Here is an 18275-nt window from a genome sequence, read left to right on the forward strand (position 1 = left end):
CCACTCAACACAAAATGGATACCTTTAATGTCCATCACTCTACTGACATCCTGCTATTCAATCATTTTGCTTGCTCCCCTGTTCAAGTCCAAGTTCAAACTCCTTGGCCCAACTTTCAAAGTTCTTCACTCCTTAGCCTTCCCTATCTACCCATTCTTGTCTCCTATTGCTTCAGTCCCTCCCCACTTTCTCTACAAGGAAGGCAGCCTCAACTTCTTGCTTGTGCTTGCCCCTCATCCCCCCCAACCTAACACTTTGTGCTTTCATATGATCTATACAGAGAAGGCAATCCTTGAACTTGATCTGTAAGGCGGCTACTTCAAATAAATTCTTAAGATGCACCCTGGCCAAATTCCTACAAAAAAAATTCCAAAGTTTAGTAGCTCAGATGAGCACCTGCTGGTGCGAACCTAATTTTTTTATGAATGAGTAGTCCTGTGGCACCTTAGCCTGTGGCACCTTAGCCTAACAAATATTAGTTTCTAATGTGCCACAGGATTACTTGTGTTTAAAGATACAGACTAACTACTATCTCTTTTGAATGCTACTTAGGCCACATACAGTAAAGCAGGAATTGATTTTGAGATCAATCCACTGGCAGTCAATTTAGTGGCTCTAGTGAAGATCTGCCAAATTGACTACAGAGTGTTCTGTAGTCAACCCCTGTAATCTACCACCAATGAGAGAAATCAGGTAAATTGAAGGGAGAGTTTCTTCTGTCAAACCTGCAGGGTGTAGACCCTGATATAAATCTACCTAATGTACACTGCCTCCAGCTACATGATTCACATAGCTGGCATTGCATACCTTTAGGTTGACTTTCTGCACTAATGCAGACACCGACTTAGACGAAAGTGCGTTGGGGCAGTAAAACTATATCTGTACTTAAACTGTGCTTCCCACAATAATTTCAGCATCCTCTGTGGGGCTCTTTGCAGTACTGTACTATACCTAACAAGAAAAGTTACACTGTAGTGACAACATATTGTGAAAGTAATCCACTGTACATCATTTGTTTCAATTCTATGGTAGTCTTTTCCAACTCTGAGCTAAGTCTCTTTGAGGGAAGTTTGCAAAGAGATTACAAATAACACTTGCTCCTCCTCACAGCTGCTCTCAAAGCAATGCATTTTGTTGTGAGACAGCATATAATGTAATCCTGTATTCTCCAGCATTCTGGGTACATTGTTTAACAAATGGACTGTGAAATGGATTATTCAGTGTGGGTGGGCAGCTGGATGAACCCTGGACATGGGCTATACTGACCTCTTACATTCTTAGCATTAATAAGCCTTTAATCATCAATATGGCAATAATGCTGGTAGGCTGCAGTCTTATGCAGCAGTACAGAGACTCGGCTTCAATGCTTAATGAAACTGTAAAAAGAAATTGCCTGCCTTGGTGAGTTGTTTCTCCCTCCCCCCACCTCTGATTTGTGACTAAAAACTTTCAGAGTGTACTACTCAAAACTCTTCAGCTGTTTTCATGTCATCAATATGAGTCTGCATTCCTCCAATAGGCAATACCACCATGCCTTTGCACTTCAGACTGGCATTTTAAAAATAGTTTGGGGGGCTTTTGAATGGCAGCTTCTGCTACACTGTGCTAAACCTAGATGGGATTGTGGGGAATGATGCTGTGTTCTCTCTGAATGTAATCTGAGAGAATCATTTGTCAAGGAGCCTGGAGGTGGAATGTGGAGTTGGTTTGGGCATGTGAGACAGATGAATGGGAGCTGTTTAGTGAGTGGATGAAAAGGGAAGGGTAAAGGATCAGAGGAAATTATCACTGGGTGAGAGCGACACACAAACTGTGGCCCATTTGTAAAGCCTGATGAATCTGGTCAAAGCAAAGGTGTAATTGATCTTACTTTCCGAGCTCCTCATGAAGGATCCAGTCCTCAGGCTGAGTGAAATGAATCACTGCTCTTGACTGGCAGTTTAGAAACGACTCAAATTCTCTGCCATAGAGCATTATTGCTTGCACTTTTATCACAGCTGTGATTGCCACTGTTAAAATACTGAAAAAATAGTACAGGCAGTCCCCGGGTTACGTACAAGATAGGGACTGTAGGTTTGTTCTTAAGTTGAATTTGTATAAGTCGGAACTGGTACATATTGTAGGGGAAACTCTAGCCAAACATTTCTCCAGAGCTCAGTTTTATTCTCCCACACCTCACTTCCCTCAGTCCTTTATTCTCAAGCTGAGGTGTCTGCTGAGAAAAGCCGCTCCGCGTCTCCCTGGACTTCTCGGGGGGAGGGGAGCGCTAGCTTCGCATCTCCCTGGTCTGCTGGGGGGAAGCAGCTAGTGCAGGGTTGCCTCACCCTGTTTGTAAGTAGGGATCCTATGTAAATACTGAAGAGCCTATGCTGGTGCTCCAACTCCCACAACTTCCCCATGGGGCTATAGCACATAAATCAATTAGTCTGGGTCCATGTGTGAAAGGAATGTGGGGAGTGTCTTTTACCTTCTCAGTGAATTTTAAATATTTGTATGTATGTACTTATTTGAGAAATCCATGGATAACACTAACAGTCATAAACTTAAAAAACAACAAATGGTCTGGTAGCACTTTAAAGACTAACAACATGTAGATGGTATCACGAGCTCTCATGGGCACAGCCCACATCTTCAGATAACCGGAATTTTGTTAGCAGCTCTTTTTGCAACATTAACTTCTCATTAGCCTATGCAAACTCCTCCTAATATATAGGAGCGTTCCTAGCAATATTATTACACTGAACACAAATACATTCCCAGAAAAGCAGGAAACGGCTTAACAATTAAGTCTCATGACCAACTAAATAGGGAAGAACTACTGTGGTGCTTTCCCAGGTTGTTAAAAAAGTCCATATGGCTTTTCTGACTGATACTTATTACTAAGAAGGTGATGAGTCTGTGTTGTTATTACTGGAACATCTTTTCTGTGTTTTGTAGCAACTTGTCAGGAATCTAGACACGTTATCTGCACTGTGGAATTTATTCTTCTTTGTGTCTCAATATTTGTTAGTTTTAAAGTGAACTTTTAGTTCTTGTGAAAGGTGCTAACTTGAGAGTACTAGGAATGTTAGTCTTCAGTTTATCCAAAGGACACGTACAGTATAACACAGAAATGGCAGTGCAAGCGTTTCCTTTTTGGCAATACACCTTTAACCTGAAGGAGAGGCATTTTGGAGGAAGTAAGACCACCTCTGGAAGGATAAAAGTATTTAATTCTTCATTCCGTCTCTGATATCTCTGTGGAGGTTGCCAATGAAGATGTCTATCAATACTATGACATAGATACCTGTCTACTATAAAATGGACAGAGCTCTCCAACCAGAACTCCAAAGAACTGTTTAATATTAACTAAAGCTAATGGCTTTTAATAAACAATAGTCGTAGGCAAATTCAGATGGATGTCAAAGAATTTATATGTTTCTTATTTTATATATCATAGAATCATAGAATCATAGGACCTGAAGGGACCTCAAGAGGTCATCGAGTCCAGCCCCCCGCCCTCAAGGCAGGACCAAGCTCCACCTACACCATCCCTGACAGATGTCTATCTAACCTGTTCTTAAATATCTCCAGAGAGGGAGATTCCACCACCTCCCTTGGCAATTTATTCCAATATTTGACCACCCTGACAGTTAGGAATTTTTTCCTAATGTCCAATCTAAACCTCCCCTGCTGCACTTTAAGCCCGTTACTCCTTGTCCTGTCCTCAGAAACCAAGAGGAACAAATTTTCTCCTTCCTCCTTGTGACACCCTTTTAGATATTTGAAAACCGCTATCATGTCCCCCCTTAATCTTCTTTTTTCCAAACTAAACAAGCCCAGTTCATGAAGCCTAGCTTCATAGGTCATGTTCTCTAGACCTTTAATCATTCTTGTCGCTCTTCTCTGTACCCTTTCCAATTTCTCCACATCTTTCTTGAAATGTGGCGCCCAGAACTGGACACAGAATATATATGGCCTATTGCGCTAGCCTCCTCTCCTGCTCCTAGACTTACTGGAGGGGATCCTTTAAGAATGTAGGGCATATGAAATTAGTGTTCAAAGGGCCAGCTCTGTGTGGAACATAGATTTATGAGAGGCTGTATCTTCTGGTCATCAAGATACGTTATCAGCTTTTACTATATTTACTTTGAGTTTACAGATAGCTATTGCAGAAAGAAGGGAGAATGACTTTATTAGAAGCCAAAGCATAAGACAGTTCTGAAATGCCTCAGAGAACTTTGCTAGAACAAGTTATTTTATCTTTTGTCCTCATTATGCAGCAATTATAAAATTTATATAATTTTCAAATCAGGCATAAAATAATTGGGAGAACACAGTCCTTAGTTGTAGCTAATTTAAATTATTGGTATAAGGTAGCTGAGAAACAGATCATTCTAAAATAGCAATAGATAAACATCTATAATAGAGTTTAGATTATGTTCCTACAATAATCCCTGTTTAAAAGACTGTTCTTCTGAGACCCAATCCTACAAAGTGCTTAGGGCCAGGTGTCAAAAGATGCAGAAAGGTAACTAGGTCTTTAAAAAATGCCTAAGCACAATCATTTCCTAGTGAGATTTTCAAAAGTACCTATGTGTCTCTTTAGGCACATAAACACCTTAAAAACATGACCCTTGGTCACTTGCATAATTTAAGGTAATGGGGACTATATTAAAGAACTTAAACACATTTCTTAGGGCTTTGCTGAATGGCATGATCCATATCCTACCTGGATCAAAGCTATGATCAACATAAGAGGAGTGTATGTTCCTCAGTCATATGCAGGTTATAAAGGAAGTTGAATCTCATAACTTGCCTTTAACTAGGCTACAGGCTGAGTGAACACTGCCATGGATGACAAAGGAGCAGTGAGGATGTTTTAATGATCACCAAGTTGGTGCTGGAATGTTTTCTCCTGGTCCATTAAGATACCAAGAAAAGGGAGATTCTAGGTTGTTGCAAGTCAGACTGAACACAAGTGCATACTTTTAGAAAATGTGTGCAAGTAGGGCAATTTCGTGTCTCCTTGCTCCCACCAATAGTTTTATAGCTACAATGGGACTGTGTGTGGGAATAAGCCAAGAAGGATTTATCTTCTAAAGATTGATCAGCAGCCAGCACACGTAGTTAGAAGCTCTAGTCATGGACCAAGATCCTATTGTGCTAGGCACTGTAAAAACAGAACAGAAAGATGGTATCTGCTCCAAAGAGCTAACAATCTAAAACAAGAGACAACAGATGGATGCAGACAGATGAGTGAGCATAAAGCATCTTTGAGGCAATATTGACGAGCATGAGCATGATGGGCACCTTTAATCCATATGGCTCCCAAAATAATTTATGAATTGCACAAATCATTGTATACAGCAACTAAATATACAACAGTGATATACAAAGTAACTGTACATTTGCATGATCATGACTGTTATAGGCTCGCAGTGTGAGCACAGGACATGGTACTAGGAATGACTGAAAATTCCAACCCTAGCTTTGACACACAGGGCCTGATGGTGCAAAACCATTCTCATGTAAGTGTCCCTATGAAGACAGTGGTTTCCCTCCATGTAAAATTAGAATAGCATGTCTTTCATATGGGTGTTGCGACTCTGAGTAACCAGATATTTGCAAACTGTTATCAAGATTAAAAGCAAAATGTGGGCTTGTGTCAGAGTAAACTGAGAGAAATATTTGGGACTCTTATTGGAAATGTTAAAAATGTAGGTATGTGACACATAATCATGCACTGTGAGTGCAATTAATTATTTCCCTGCTTATCTAATGCTAAAATTTAAAACAAGTGTTATGAAAATATCACCACCAAACTTGGGGGGGGGGGGGGGAATCTATTTCATCTGCTCTCAGTAATGTACAATCCCCTGTATTCAAGTTTGATGTGACTGGAGGGCAGCGAGTAATGAATTATGTAAATACTAAGATTTATTCCATGATGTTATTACTGCTAGGTTATTTTGTCTAGTCTAAATAGACATTCTGAGTACGGAAAATGCCAGCTCCCAAATGGTTAATGTGTTAGCCTGTTCCACTCTGGTCCCTTGACATCATTTTGGACCAGAAATGAAAGACGAGATGAAATGCCATTCACACAGAGATCCAGCCCTTGTGGAGGCTGGCCAAAACCAGTTGCTCAGCCTGGGCTGGCTATTTTTGCAGTGAAGTTGCACGGTGAGCTGAGCTGGGAGGGAAGATCACACAGTTCCGGGGCCAATAAAACACTCATTGAGTCAGAGACACTGCACATAGCTGAACTCGGCAAAGAGTCTGTGAGAGAGAAGGAGACTTGTCAGTATCACAATGAGGGAAATAGTCCACATCCAGGCTGGCCAGTGTGGAAACCAAATTGGAACTAAGGTAAGAGAGAACCGCCCTTATTCTTTCCTAAGGAAGGGGACTTGGTGGTGGTTGTTGAAGATGTCGTGTTTTCTTATACAATGGAACCAGGGCTGGTTTTTAAGCCCTTCAGCAGCGCCACGAAAAGTTGGGCAAAGCAGCAAGGCGTGTCGCTGCCTTCGGGTTTTGTTTATCGTGGGAAGTTCTGGGAGAATGGGTGCTTCCTCGAAGACCCGTGGCCTTTTGGAGGGGGTGTTTTGAACTGTGACTTCTCTTGGGCTTGGTACGTATAGTCGAGAGCGCTGGAAAACTAGCAAGTTTCCTCTTCATGTGCCCATAAAAGGCTTGGGAAAAACCCACAAGTAATGGAAAAAAAGCGGAGGGGGGGGGGGGATAAGCGTGGCTTCCCCAGAAAGGCAGCAAAAATAAAAGCAACACTCAATCAAAGAGCCCTGAAAGGGTTTGTGGTGTGGACCGTTTGGTTTTAAATCCGGATGGAGATCTGCTGCCGGGCTTTTGTCTCTCTCCAGCCCCACCCCGTCTCCTCTCTGCTGCTCGGGCCAGGGCGGGGCTCGGGGAAGCAGCTCTCAGAAATGCCAGGAATCCGGCAGCTGTTCGGGCAGCGCATGCCTCCCAGGCCTTGCCAAGCGTGGGTGGGTGAGAGAGACGCCGGAGCGCTTGGTGGGTCTCCTCGCGCCTGTCTCTAACCCCGCTTCTCTCCCTTTCTCTGCCCCGCCCCAAGTTTTGGGAAGTGATCAGTGATGAGCATGGCATCGACCCAGCGGGCGGCTACGTGGGTGACTCAGCGCTGCAGCTGGAGAGAATCAACGTCTACTATAATGAATCATCCTGTAAGTGCGCTGCCGACCCTGGAGCAGGTTAGGAGGGGGTCAGGCGCGCGTGAGTGCGCCCCCGCCTGGGAAAGGCAGGGGGCATGTTGGATGGGTGAAGAAAGCAAAGGTTGGCTCATCGCTTCAGTTACAAAACTTGATGAGACATGTGTTTGGAACAGTCACCCAGCCCAACAGCTGCTCTGGCTGCTGCCCTCTCTCCAGGCAGCAGGAAGGAAATGGAGCAAACAGCTCTGATTGGGTTGGTTGTTGTTTTTTTTTTGTTTTTTGGGTTGCTATGAGTCTTTGCTCAAATGAGCATACAAGTAAGTCACATTAACATGTCTGTCAATTAACTGAGGCCAACCAGTTTCTAATGTAAGGTTGATGCTAGGAGTTCAGAAGCTAGGAAGGAGTGAGAGCCTGAGGAGGTATGAGAAATGGTGGGTGATTGGCTAGGATGTTTCCTGAACATTGTGATGCAATACCTCAGCCGGGTGTTAGTGAGTACTGTGCTGGTGAAGATGCTGCCCTCCCTATGGATTGTAACACTGATATCTAGGGGCAGGGGCAGCCCTAAACTAGCTGCCAGCAACTGGTGCCCTAGGCAAACCATGCAATTGGTGCCCCCACTTCCAAACCTCTCAATGATATTGCGCCACCATTTGGCGCCCCATTTAACTTGGTGCCCTAGGCGACTGCCTAGTTTGCCTATATGGACGGGCCACCCTGTCTAGGGTACTTGTATACATCAAGATTCCCTGGCACTTTTTGCAAAGTATGGGAATGTATTCATTTATTGTTCTGGACAAATTCCAGTTTGGATAATTTGTTGTGCCCAAATTCACCCAACACTTGCAACTGGATAAGACTTCTTCACCTCCTATTATTAATGGCTGTGTAGTATAGTTTGTGGGGTGGAGGTGGCTCTTAAACAGCTGCTGTTTTCCACCTTTAAGAAATAGCTCAATTTCAGTGGTGGATGCATGTGCAGATTATTTGAGTAAAAGACCCTATATGTGTTTTGAGAGATGATTAAACTGTTTACAAAAAACATGTAACCTATTTTACCAGATAATGGAATATATCACTACAAACTGGTAGAATAAGAGTTAGATGGACGAATATGCCAACAAAACAAACAAAAAGTTAGCTGCTAAACGGAAATTGATTCTTTACCTCCCTCCCTGATGCTTGAGGGGAAAGATGCTTGTATAGGAACGCAAATTGGATCAGGATACATGAGCAAGCTAAGAATGTTAAACACTATGGCATATGTTTCTTAATATATAAATATAGTTTAATAGTATATTAAATAGTATACTAAAGATGTCTTTGATTTTTATTATAGCACAGAAATATGTACCCAGAGCAGTTTTAGTGGACTTGGAGCCAGGAACCATGGACAGTGTGAGATCTGGTCCTTTTGGTCAACTGTTTCGACCTGATAATTTCATCTTTGGTATGTGGATGTAATGTTTTCCTTTTAAAACTTGTGTTAAATTACCAAGAAATTAACTGTCAAATGTACTTAGGACTAGCGAGGGGAGCAGAACTTAACGCCATTTAGCTACCAAGCTTCTTATTACATTTTTTCAAAACAGTTGTTGTTATTTCAATTATCCAAATATCCGTTGTTCAAAAATCTAAGGGAGGGTCAAACATTGTTCTATTGATTACACAAACATACTAAATGTTTCCCAGGATTTTCTGATGAACTCTAAATTGTGCTATATTCATTAAACTTTCAGGGTCCTTTCATTACAAAGTTATGAAATTTCTGCAGGGTTAAAAAAAGAAGTTCTCTCTTACAAAATCCACTGTTAGTTGGATCCATAGTTTTATAAATTCCATGGGCATAAAATTCTCCATGGAATTTTTTACCTTTTCAGTAGGCCAGTGGGCAGTATAGTCAGAAATGGAGAGAAAACCGTGTGTAAAGCAGATTATACACAGCCACATACTGCTGAAATAGTTATTTTCTAGCAAATTAAGAGATCAGCTCAAAACCAAACAGAACTATCACTCTGAAAGCAAACTGGGAGACTCTCTCCAATGAAAGTTTTTCCCACTTTGTATTTCAGTGTAGTACCTTCCATTGGAGATTCACAAAGCATCTTACAAGCATTTGTGAATTAAGCCTCACAGTGCCCTCTTTCAAGTTAGGAAGTATTATCAACCCCATTTTATAGATGAGGAAATGGAGGCATCTGCAAGTTAATGTCCAGAGAACTAAGCTGCCCAATAGGAAACAGGCTGAAGCAGAACTACCACTGGCCCAACTCTCTCCTGATTCTCTGTTCTATGATTTAACCACAAAACCATCCTGCTGTCCCCAGATTATGCTGCAACACACAAGTTGGTCTGCTAGGTCAATGTAAGGAAGGTGTCAAACACAAACATGGAAAAGATAAATATTAGACTGGTAAAACAAAACCCAAGACTGCAGCTTAGGAGGAGGAGGAGAAGGTGTAACAACTTTAACAGTACAGGCAGTCCCCGGGTTACGTACAAGATAGGGACTGTAGGTTTGTTCTTAAGTTGAATTTGTATGTAAGTCGGAACGGTACATATTGTAGGGGAAACTGCAGCCAAACATTTCTCCAGAGCTCAGTTTTATTCTCCCACATCTCACTTCCCTCAGTCCTTTATTCTCAAGCTGAGGTGTCTGCTGAGAAAAGCCGCTCCGCGTCTCCCTGGTCTGCTGGGGGGAAGCAGCTAGTGCGGGGTTGCCTTACATCGGATCCCTACTTACAAACGGGGTAAGTCGGATCCATGTAACCCAGGGACTGCCTGTATTCTCATTCCCCATTTCCTCATCTGTAAAATGGGGTTGATAATACTTCCTAACTTGAAAGGGGGCACTGTGAGGCTTAATTGGTGAGTTAATTTCCATAGTGGTCCAAACTAAACTCATGAAAATGAACTCACCTACACTTTGGAAAAGTCCTGATCAGAACTTTGCAGTCTGTACTCCTCTCAAAACACCAAAAAAATTTAACTATTTTTCTAACAACCGTCCACCACATTATACTCTCTTCCTGTTAAGCTAACAATGAGCTAAAAGCATGTGATCAATTGGTATCCCATGCTGGCCTGCTGCCAGCATCAGGCACTGTCCTAGAAACCTGGTGAATAATACAGAATGGATGCCTTAGAACTGAAGTGGAAAGCTACTGTGTCACAAGATGACAAGGCTTCGTCTCTTTCCCCCCCCCCTTTCTAAATTATTTTAAATATATTTTGGGCCACAGAGAAGGTTCTATGGCAGAGGCTGGTGATTCTATACTTGCCATATCTCACCCCCATGCTTATAGGAAGTGGTTTGTTCCCAAAAATCAGCTTTGTGCCTTTTCTCAATCAGAACTTAACGTCGTAGTCCATCAAAATGCTAGAATACGGTTGAAGTACCTTACATTTCTCTATGCATGACAGGCCTTATTCCATATTGCTTGCACACCCAAAATTTCCACTAAAGTTGGTGACAGTAAAAGTTTACATTAACAAGCTTATTGACCTAAAAGCACAGGGAATATGATTTCTCTTTCATATGAAGCAGCAGTTTTGATGGGTATACACGGGACTGGGATGAGACGACTAATTTCCCTTCCCCAGTTCCTCACTAAAACGCTCTCTTATTCCTTGCTTTCACATACCCTCTCCCCTGCTCACTGGCTGGTAGACTTTTCTCCCCTCCCACCACTGGTATCAGTCCCAGTTTTCTTGTCCAGCCAGTGCTAGTCACCCTTATTGCCCCCCCAGTTCCTCCTTTTAATCTGTCTCATCATCCCCCAACCACCTAATTCCCCACCACATTTCCCTTCACTTTCTCCAAGTCTTCTCACCCCCTTTCCTTGCTCCTGGTCTTCTCACCGAACTAATCCTAGCTCAGTGCCCTAAAATGTCAATGCCATCTGACTAGGACCTGGGGGGAGTAGTAACCTTCTCTCCCCCACTCCAGTCTTGGGAGGCTCCTTGTTCCACTCTTATTTCTTTCCCTCTTGCCAATCTAGTTTTTGTTTCCTTTTGCCAGTGGAATGAATGGGCCTGGGAGGGTATGAGAGAGCGAGCATGCGCAAGCACATGCAGGTTGGATACCCTGATAATCAATTCTGATGTTTGCCCCCACTCTGGCCTGGAGCAGCCATGAGATACATCACTAGAACATGCTCATTTGCTCTGTGGAGATGACATATGCACAGTATGGTCACAGTACTAGGTGCTGACAGAGACTTGAGTGTGGTCAGTGAGGATGAACTCTTCTGAGATTTTAGTTGCTAAAAATCAAATAAATCTTTGAGCATATGTAACCACCACCAGACAGATTGGAACGTGGGACCTCTGAAGCTTAGTATAGGAGCCTCTACCCTCTGAGCTAAAAGTCAGCTGGCTCTTAGCCCCTGCTGTAGGTCTTGTGTCTAGACTAGCAAGTTTTTCTGCAAAAGCAAGTGCTTTTGCGGAAAAACTTGCCAGCTGTCTACACTGGCCGCTTGAATTTCCGCAAGAACACTGACGATCTCATGTAAGATTGTCAGTGTTCTTGTGGAAATCCTATGCTATTCCCGTTCAGGCAAAAGACCTCTTGTGCAAATGCTTTTGCTCAAGAGAGCCAGTGTAGACAATGCGGTATTGTTTTGCGCAAAAATGCCCCGATCGTGAAAATGGCGATTGGGGTTTTCTTGCGCAAAACCGCGTCTAGATTGGCATGGACGCTTTTCCGCAAAAAGTGCTTTTGTGGAAAAGCGTCCGTGCCAATCTAGACGCTCTTTTCTGCAAATGCTTTTAACGGAAAAACTTTTCCTTTAAAAGCATTTGCGGAAAATCATGCCAGTCTAGAGGTAGCCTAGAGATCTCTTGGTCTTATCTGTTGCTGTGGTCTAGGTGCCACTACATGGGACAGTGAACCACACTAGACGGGTGTGTTACCTTTATGCAAATTGATTTTTTTTCAAAGGTTTCAATGTGGGCAGAGTTTCATGAGATTAGCAAAAAATGCAATCCTGAGAGAAAACACACCCCAAGGTCAGTGCTCCCTCTAATCTGTGCAGGAAGCACAGCTTCACAGGTGATTAATCAGCCCCACCCAGTCAGAGGCTCAGAACTCCATGCAGAGATCTGACTGACTGGGTGGGGCTGATTAATCATCTGTGAAGCTGTGCTACTTGGCCTGCAGTTTAGAGGGAATACTGGTCACAGTCAATTTTCAAGCCCCTGCTCCAAAGCATGGGAGTACTAAAGCTGTTCCAAGAAAAGGTTGCCAGAATTCTTTTTAATGTGGGCAAAACAATATATTTTTCTTTAGTCTCATTCTCAGGAATGGCTGTACCATGTTAGCTGAAATGTTCCAGAAATAATTGAGCCTGACGTAGACATCCAGTATGGAAAATTTCAGCCAAAGTTACAGTTTGGCAAAGTTTCAAGAAACTGAAAACTGGGCCTTATTGAGGAAATTGTTCCACAACCTGTATTTTACACAATACTGGTAAATTATAATCTACCAATCTGTATGAAAAACTGATGGACATGCACTTGAGACTGATAAACTGGAAACTTATATCAGTGTCATAAGCTATAACAATGTATTGTGTCCAATGAAAATGTGAAACTGATAATTCAGAATGTTCAAAATAGAGCAAACCAGCTTCAAAAGTCCCCAGATTTAATTTATCACAAGAGAAAATCAATCTGTAGTCAAATCAATGTCAATGATTGTCTGTGACAATGCAGAAATAAAACAGGTGCTTCTAAAGACAAATGGTGCCCATAACTACCTACATAAAAGGAGGGAAAAATAAATATAACTTTTATTTAATTTCTTTGCACTGAACAAATCATATGCACCTATACTTCCTGAGTAATTTGGCTTTTTATGCTTCATTCCCATGTGCCATTGATTTTTTCCTACTTACAGTTGATTTCCATTCATGCATTATCACTAATCTTATTTCTGAGCCAAATTCTGCAACCTGAAACTCATGGGACAGTTTGCAGAGAAAGATACAAAACTCAGAATCTTCTTGTTAGGATTCCACAACATACAGAGCACAGTAGTATCTATTTGCTAGCCCCGTGGGCTGCAACACATTCGGGGGTAGTTAGATGAAGCAGAACAATAACAATTTTTATTAATTACTGGAAGGATATTGTTTTGCAATCTGCCCAGCTGGACAGGAAATACAGAGCTTCCCACATTCTCAAGAGAGAGCAAGATTGTTCTATATGTTCTATGAGCTAACCAAAAATGGAACAAAGAAACTGAACATTGGCATAGTGAAGTTACAAGATAATACAGTTATCAAACGCGGCAATTTAGCTGACCTGATGGTTTGGCAGCAGCAAATCATAGCACATAGGCAAAGACCTAAAATTGGTCATGAAGGTGGGGAGGAGGGAGGGAAAAAAGTGAGACGGAGCAGTGAAAACTGGGAGCTGGGTCAGATTCTGCAACCATTAGTCATGGTGAGTAGTGTTTACTCATGAAGTAGTCCCACTGGGTTCAATGGGATTAGTTACAAAATTAGTAAGAAGAGTGTACAAATCTGGTCTCCTATTACCACCTTTTATTATTCAGGTAATAGACCAAGGACATAGAGAGGGAACATTGTGGCATGGAGGGAGAAAATATAAGGTGAGGAAAAAAGATAGGCACAATATTATAGGTTGCAGAGCAGCAATGAGAGGTGCGGAATGCCCTACATGACTAAAATTAATGGATGTTGAGGGCATTAGTATGTTTTCAGTAACTTTGGCCTGTTAACACCAACATTTTGATTTTGGCCAGTCACTGTCGATGTAACCAAATCTATGTTTCTTTACTTAAGTTAAATATAGCATTGTATCTTGACACAAAATCCAGTTTCAGAAGGTCATTTTTAGCCTTAAATGAAATTGTGTTCCCTGCTTGAAACCAGTAACCCTGGGAAATACTAACATCCTTTAATTTTAAAGATTTGAGTCTATGGTTTGGTGGCGTATGCCTTATGCAAGCAAGCATTTCAGTGTAAACAAACAGTAATGTATTTATGGAAATAAGCAGGATTAGGGGTATTAAAAGGCTCTAAAGCAAGGAGTAATTTCTAAATGTGTTTTGGCTCTATGAAGTGCTGCAGTTCTAATCTAGGGCCTAATTCTGCATCTTGCAGTGTCATTTACAACAGTGTAAAGTGAGAAGCTTGGTGTAAAATACTGCCGGACAGTGATAGATCCATGTTTTGCAACCATGGGAACACTGAATTAATGAGTACACACTCCTCTTCTTTGTCCCCCTGAGCTAGCACTGCAACTCTTATCCCTGCCTGGTGCTGCGGAGGGGAAGGGGGGGCAGAAGATGGATGGGGGTGGAGAGCCAGCCTGCCCCATGTTCACCCAGCAGCAGTGGCTCATTGGGTGACCAGATATCCTGATTTTATGGGGACAGTCCTGATATTCAGGGTTTTGTCTTATATAGGTGTGTATTAGCACCATCTCCATCCTGATTTTTCACACTTGCTATCTGGTCACCCCAGTGATTCCTGTCCTGTGGGATTTGGCCCCTGGCTTCCACCTCCAGGCATTGTCTCTCAGTGCCTGGGGTTGCAGTACCACAGGAACTCATATGCCATGTCATAATGCCTGGAATGGGAATCCAGCTTCAGCCTGCACAACAGGAGCCATTGTTGCTGTGAGAGAATGGTGCTGGTTCAGACTCCAGACCTGTGTGAAAAGTTGCCACACATACATCTAAAAGCCCCCAAGGCAGGGGGAGGAGCGGGGGAGTGCTATTCAACCCCATCATCCCTATTGCCAGATGAGGCTAGTTGTGTTTTGAACTTTCGTCAGGGCTGATACAAGATGCAGGTGCAATGCCAAGGTCAAGAAATTACTGGGCATGGAAACTGAAACACATGCTCTTATGCCTACGCTTTGGCACAGGGATGCCTGAATTAGACACACTGGGCAAAGGAAAACACACACCATGTTCCAAACCTGCCCACTTCTTAATATATATTTTAAGATCATCAATGACAAGACTCACATCAGGTTGGAACATTAAAAGGAATTTAGGTTTAAAGCATTTAGGAAGTATCAAACAATATTTTCATTATTTTTAAATCTTGCAGTGGAAACAGTTTATTTTTAAAAAGAATACCCTTCCCTCTATAAAGTCTGCAATTCAAATATTATTTATGAATGGGAACTAGAAAGTGGAAGTTATTGGACATGACCATGGACAACAGAGGAACAGACTAGCCAAGTTTGATTAATATTTGAAAAACCTAACTTCCTTTACAGTGTCTATCAAAAATCACAACATAATTAGCAATTTTTTTCTATGTGCTCATTGTTTTAAAAAAAAGCCACTAGTAATTCTTCTATTTGTAAGCAAAACCAAAGTGTGTGATTTACTAGCTCACAAATTTAGAACAATTCATTATACAGTGTATGTGATTTGAGATCATCAAGCCTCCAACCATCAAACCCTATCAGTAATCTTATATATTTTCTTCCCTTACCCAATGTTATTTCAGGACAAACAGGTGCAGGAAACAACTGGGCCAAGGGACACTATACAGAAGGAGCAGAGCTGGTAGATTCAGTGCTTGATGTTGTAAGAAAAGAATGTGAACACTGTGATTGCTTGCAAGGATTTCAGCTCACTCACTCCCTTGGAGGAGGAACAGGTTCTGGCATGGGAACACTGCTCATCAGCAAAATCCGAGAGGAATATCCCGATAGGATAATGAATACATTTAGTGTCATGCCCTCTCCAAAAGTCTCTGACACTGTGGTAGAGCCTTATAATGCTACACTTTCAGTCCACCAGTTGGTTGAAAACACAGATGAAACCTACTGCATTGATAATGAAGCTTTGTATGACATTTGTTTCCGCACCCTGAAGCTCACCACTCCGACATATGGAGATTTAAACCATTTGGTGTCTGCTACAATGAGTGGAGTAACTACATCCTTGCGTTTTCCAGGCCAGCTAAATGCTGACCTTAGAAAACTGGCAGTAAATATGGTGCCATTTCCACGCCTTCACTTTTTCATGCCAGGGTTTGCTCCTTTGACAGCCCGAGGCAGCCAGCAGTACCGAGCACTCACTGTTCCAGAGCTCACTCAACAGATGTTCGATGCCAAAAACATGATGGCAGCCTGTGACCCAAGACATGGACGATATTTAACAGTGGCCACAGTATTCCGAGGTCCCATGTCCATGAAAGAGGTTGATGAGCAGATGCTGGCCATCCAAAACAAGAACAGCAGCTATTTTGTGGAATGGATCCCAAATAATGTCAAAGTGGCAGTTTGTGATATCCCACCCCGTGGCCTCAAGATGGCTTCCACCTTCATTGGCAACAGCACAGCTATTCAAGAGCTCTTCAAAAGGATTTCTGAGCAGTTCTCTGCCATGTTCAGGAGAAAGGCTTTCCTTCACTGGTTTACAGGGGAAGGGATGGATGAGATGGAATTTACAGAAGCTGAAAGCAACATGAATGATCTGGTTTCAGAGTACCAGCAGTACCAAGAAGCTACGGCAAATGATGGAGAGGAAACATTTGAAGATGATGAGGAAGAGATCACTGAATAAAGCAATTCTGGCTCCTACACTAATCTATTTAAAATTTCTCAGAGCTGGATTTTTTAAATTGTCTTGTAAAATCCACATTAAAGCTCCTACTTTCCCCAAAAGAGAGAAGTGGGGGGAAGCAGATTGATTCTCAAAGTGGTGTTTCCTTTAGTTTGCTGACTTCAATGGGAACCAATGGAGATTGACATCCTTGAAAATCATGCCGCTTTTATATAGGAGACTAATTTTAGGCATCCAATTCAGAATTTTGGTCTAAAAGCTTAAATATAGAGCTCACTAATCATTTACATTAATAACACTTATCTTCTATGCAAAGTTGTACAAGAGATCGAGTGGGCATGGAAAGTCACTTGAAAAGAGGGCTGTCCTGTTTTCATCAAACTGTGAACAGCATTAACAGGAAAAAAACTTGTGGATCATTGAAGTGTTATTCTGTACTGAATGCATAGTTATGTGCCAGAAGCAGAATCTATCCATAATAAAAAAAAATTAATCATGTTCTGTTCTTTTTTTTTTTTTTTTACAGTAAATGTTGATACTGATATTTGACTTGAAGCATTTAACAGCAAATCTAAATCCAAATTACAAGTATCCTCGATAGTGTTTCTGAGAGTCAGTGCTATGGTGGCATCATGTGAACTGAGAACCAAAAAGATCATTACCAGTGTATTCACGAGTCATACTACATGTGATCTTTTTAACTCGTCCCAGAATAATCTTGGAACTTGTAAAAGTTCTACCATCTTAATATTTGAATATAAAAATTAAAGATAGTAAAAAAGAAGCATGTATACAGAATAACTTGTGCCCTACTTTCTATTAAACTGATTTCAAGTACTTGGAAGCACTCTATGGAAAGGCCCAAAGAAACTTAGACAAAACAAAATAAAAAAGAGTTGCTAAATCACTACTGTTCCTTATATTGTTTTCTACCAATCCCTTCATGTGATTTTCTACCTACACCTGCAAACCTGGGATTTTTTAATTTTGAAACCTGCCCTGCTCTGAGTCCTAGATTGTCAGTGCTTCTCCTATTTATTTCCTCTACCTGAGTATTCTCTTATTTTCAGTCTGTTCACCCTTTCACCTTCTTTCCCTGTATCTCCCCTCACCACATCGCTAACCTCATTTATTCTCCTTTCTTCCCAGTCCTTGGAGAAGAGCAACTCAATGAGCAGCAAGGGCCTCTGGAAAAGCAGCGGAACAGGAAAAAGAGCAGCATGGGTAGGGCCTGATGGCTGAGCACATAAGGGCAACAGTTTAAGCATCTACACACTCACTAGTGGCAAGGCAATAGCTCTTTAGGCAGGCAGAGCCTCCCTTGGCCTATTATACCTACTGCCCACAGGCAGAGGATACCATACCAAGTAATACCAGTTAGAGCACACCTTGATCATTAGTTAAAGCATATCTGGCTGGTAGTGTACCTGACTGTGAAGGACGGGGCAGGGCAAGAGTAGCAATTTGAGAAGAGTTGGTGGGAAGTAGGGATGTTAAACTTTGTTTACTTGACTAATTGGTGGATTTTTCCATCAGTCAATAAG

At 41.9% G+C, this 18275-nt stretch overlaps 1 protein-coding gene across 4 annotated transcripts; it reads left to right on the top strand.

Annotated features, from left to right (window-relative positions):
- Nucleotides 1–6100: 6100 nt before the first annotated feature.
- TUBB6 (tubulin beta 6 class V) lies at nt 6101–17229 on the top strand. 4 transcript variants are annotated; one of them, XM_006117492.4, is made up of 4 exons: nt 6101–6351; nt 7073–7208; nt 8512–8622; nt 15668–17229. In XM_006117492.4, exons 1-4 carry the CDS (start codon nt 6295–6297, stop codon nt 16729–16731), a joined length of 1368 nt encoding a protein of 455 aa, XP_006117554.1. In that variant the 5' UTR covers nt 6101–6294; the 3' UTR covers nt 16732–17229. The 4 variants fall into 4 exon arrangements, with proteins under 4 accessions (XP_006117554.1, XP_006117555.1, XP_075777113.1 ...); XM_006117493.4 differs by having other exon boundaries at nt 6105–6351; nt 7073–7181; XM_075920998.1 differs by lacking the exons at nt 6101–6351; nt 7073–7208 and adding an exon at nt 7220–7422.
- The last annotated feature ends 1046 nt before the right edge of the window (nt 17230–18275 follow it).

This window comes from Pelodiscus sinensis, chromosome 2 (genome assembly GCF_049634645.1).
Source record: "Pelodiscus sinensis isolate JC-2024 chromosome 2, ASM4963464v1, whole genome shotgun sequence".
In the NCBI taxonomy this organism is placed as follows: Eukaryota; Metazoa; Chordata; order Testudines; family Trionychidae; genus Pelodiscus; species Pelodiscus sinensis.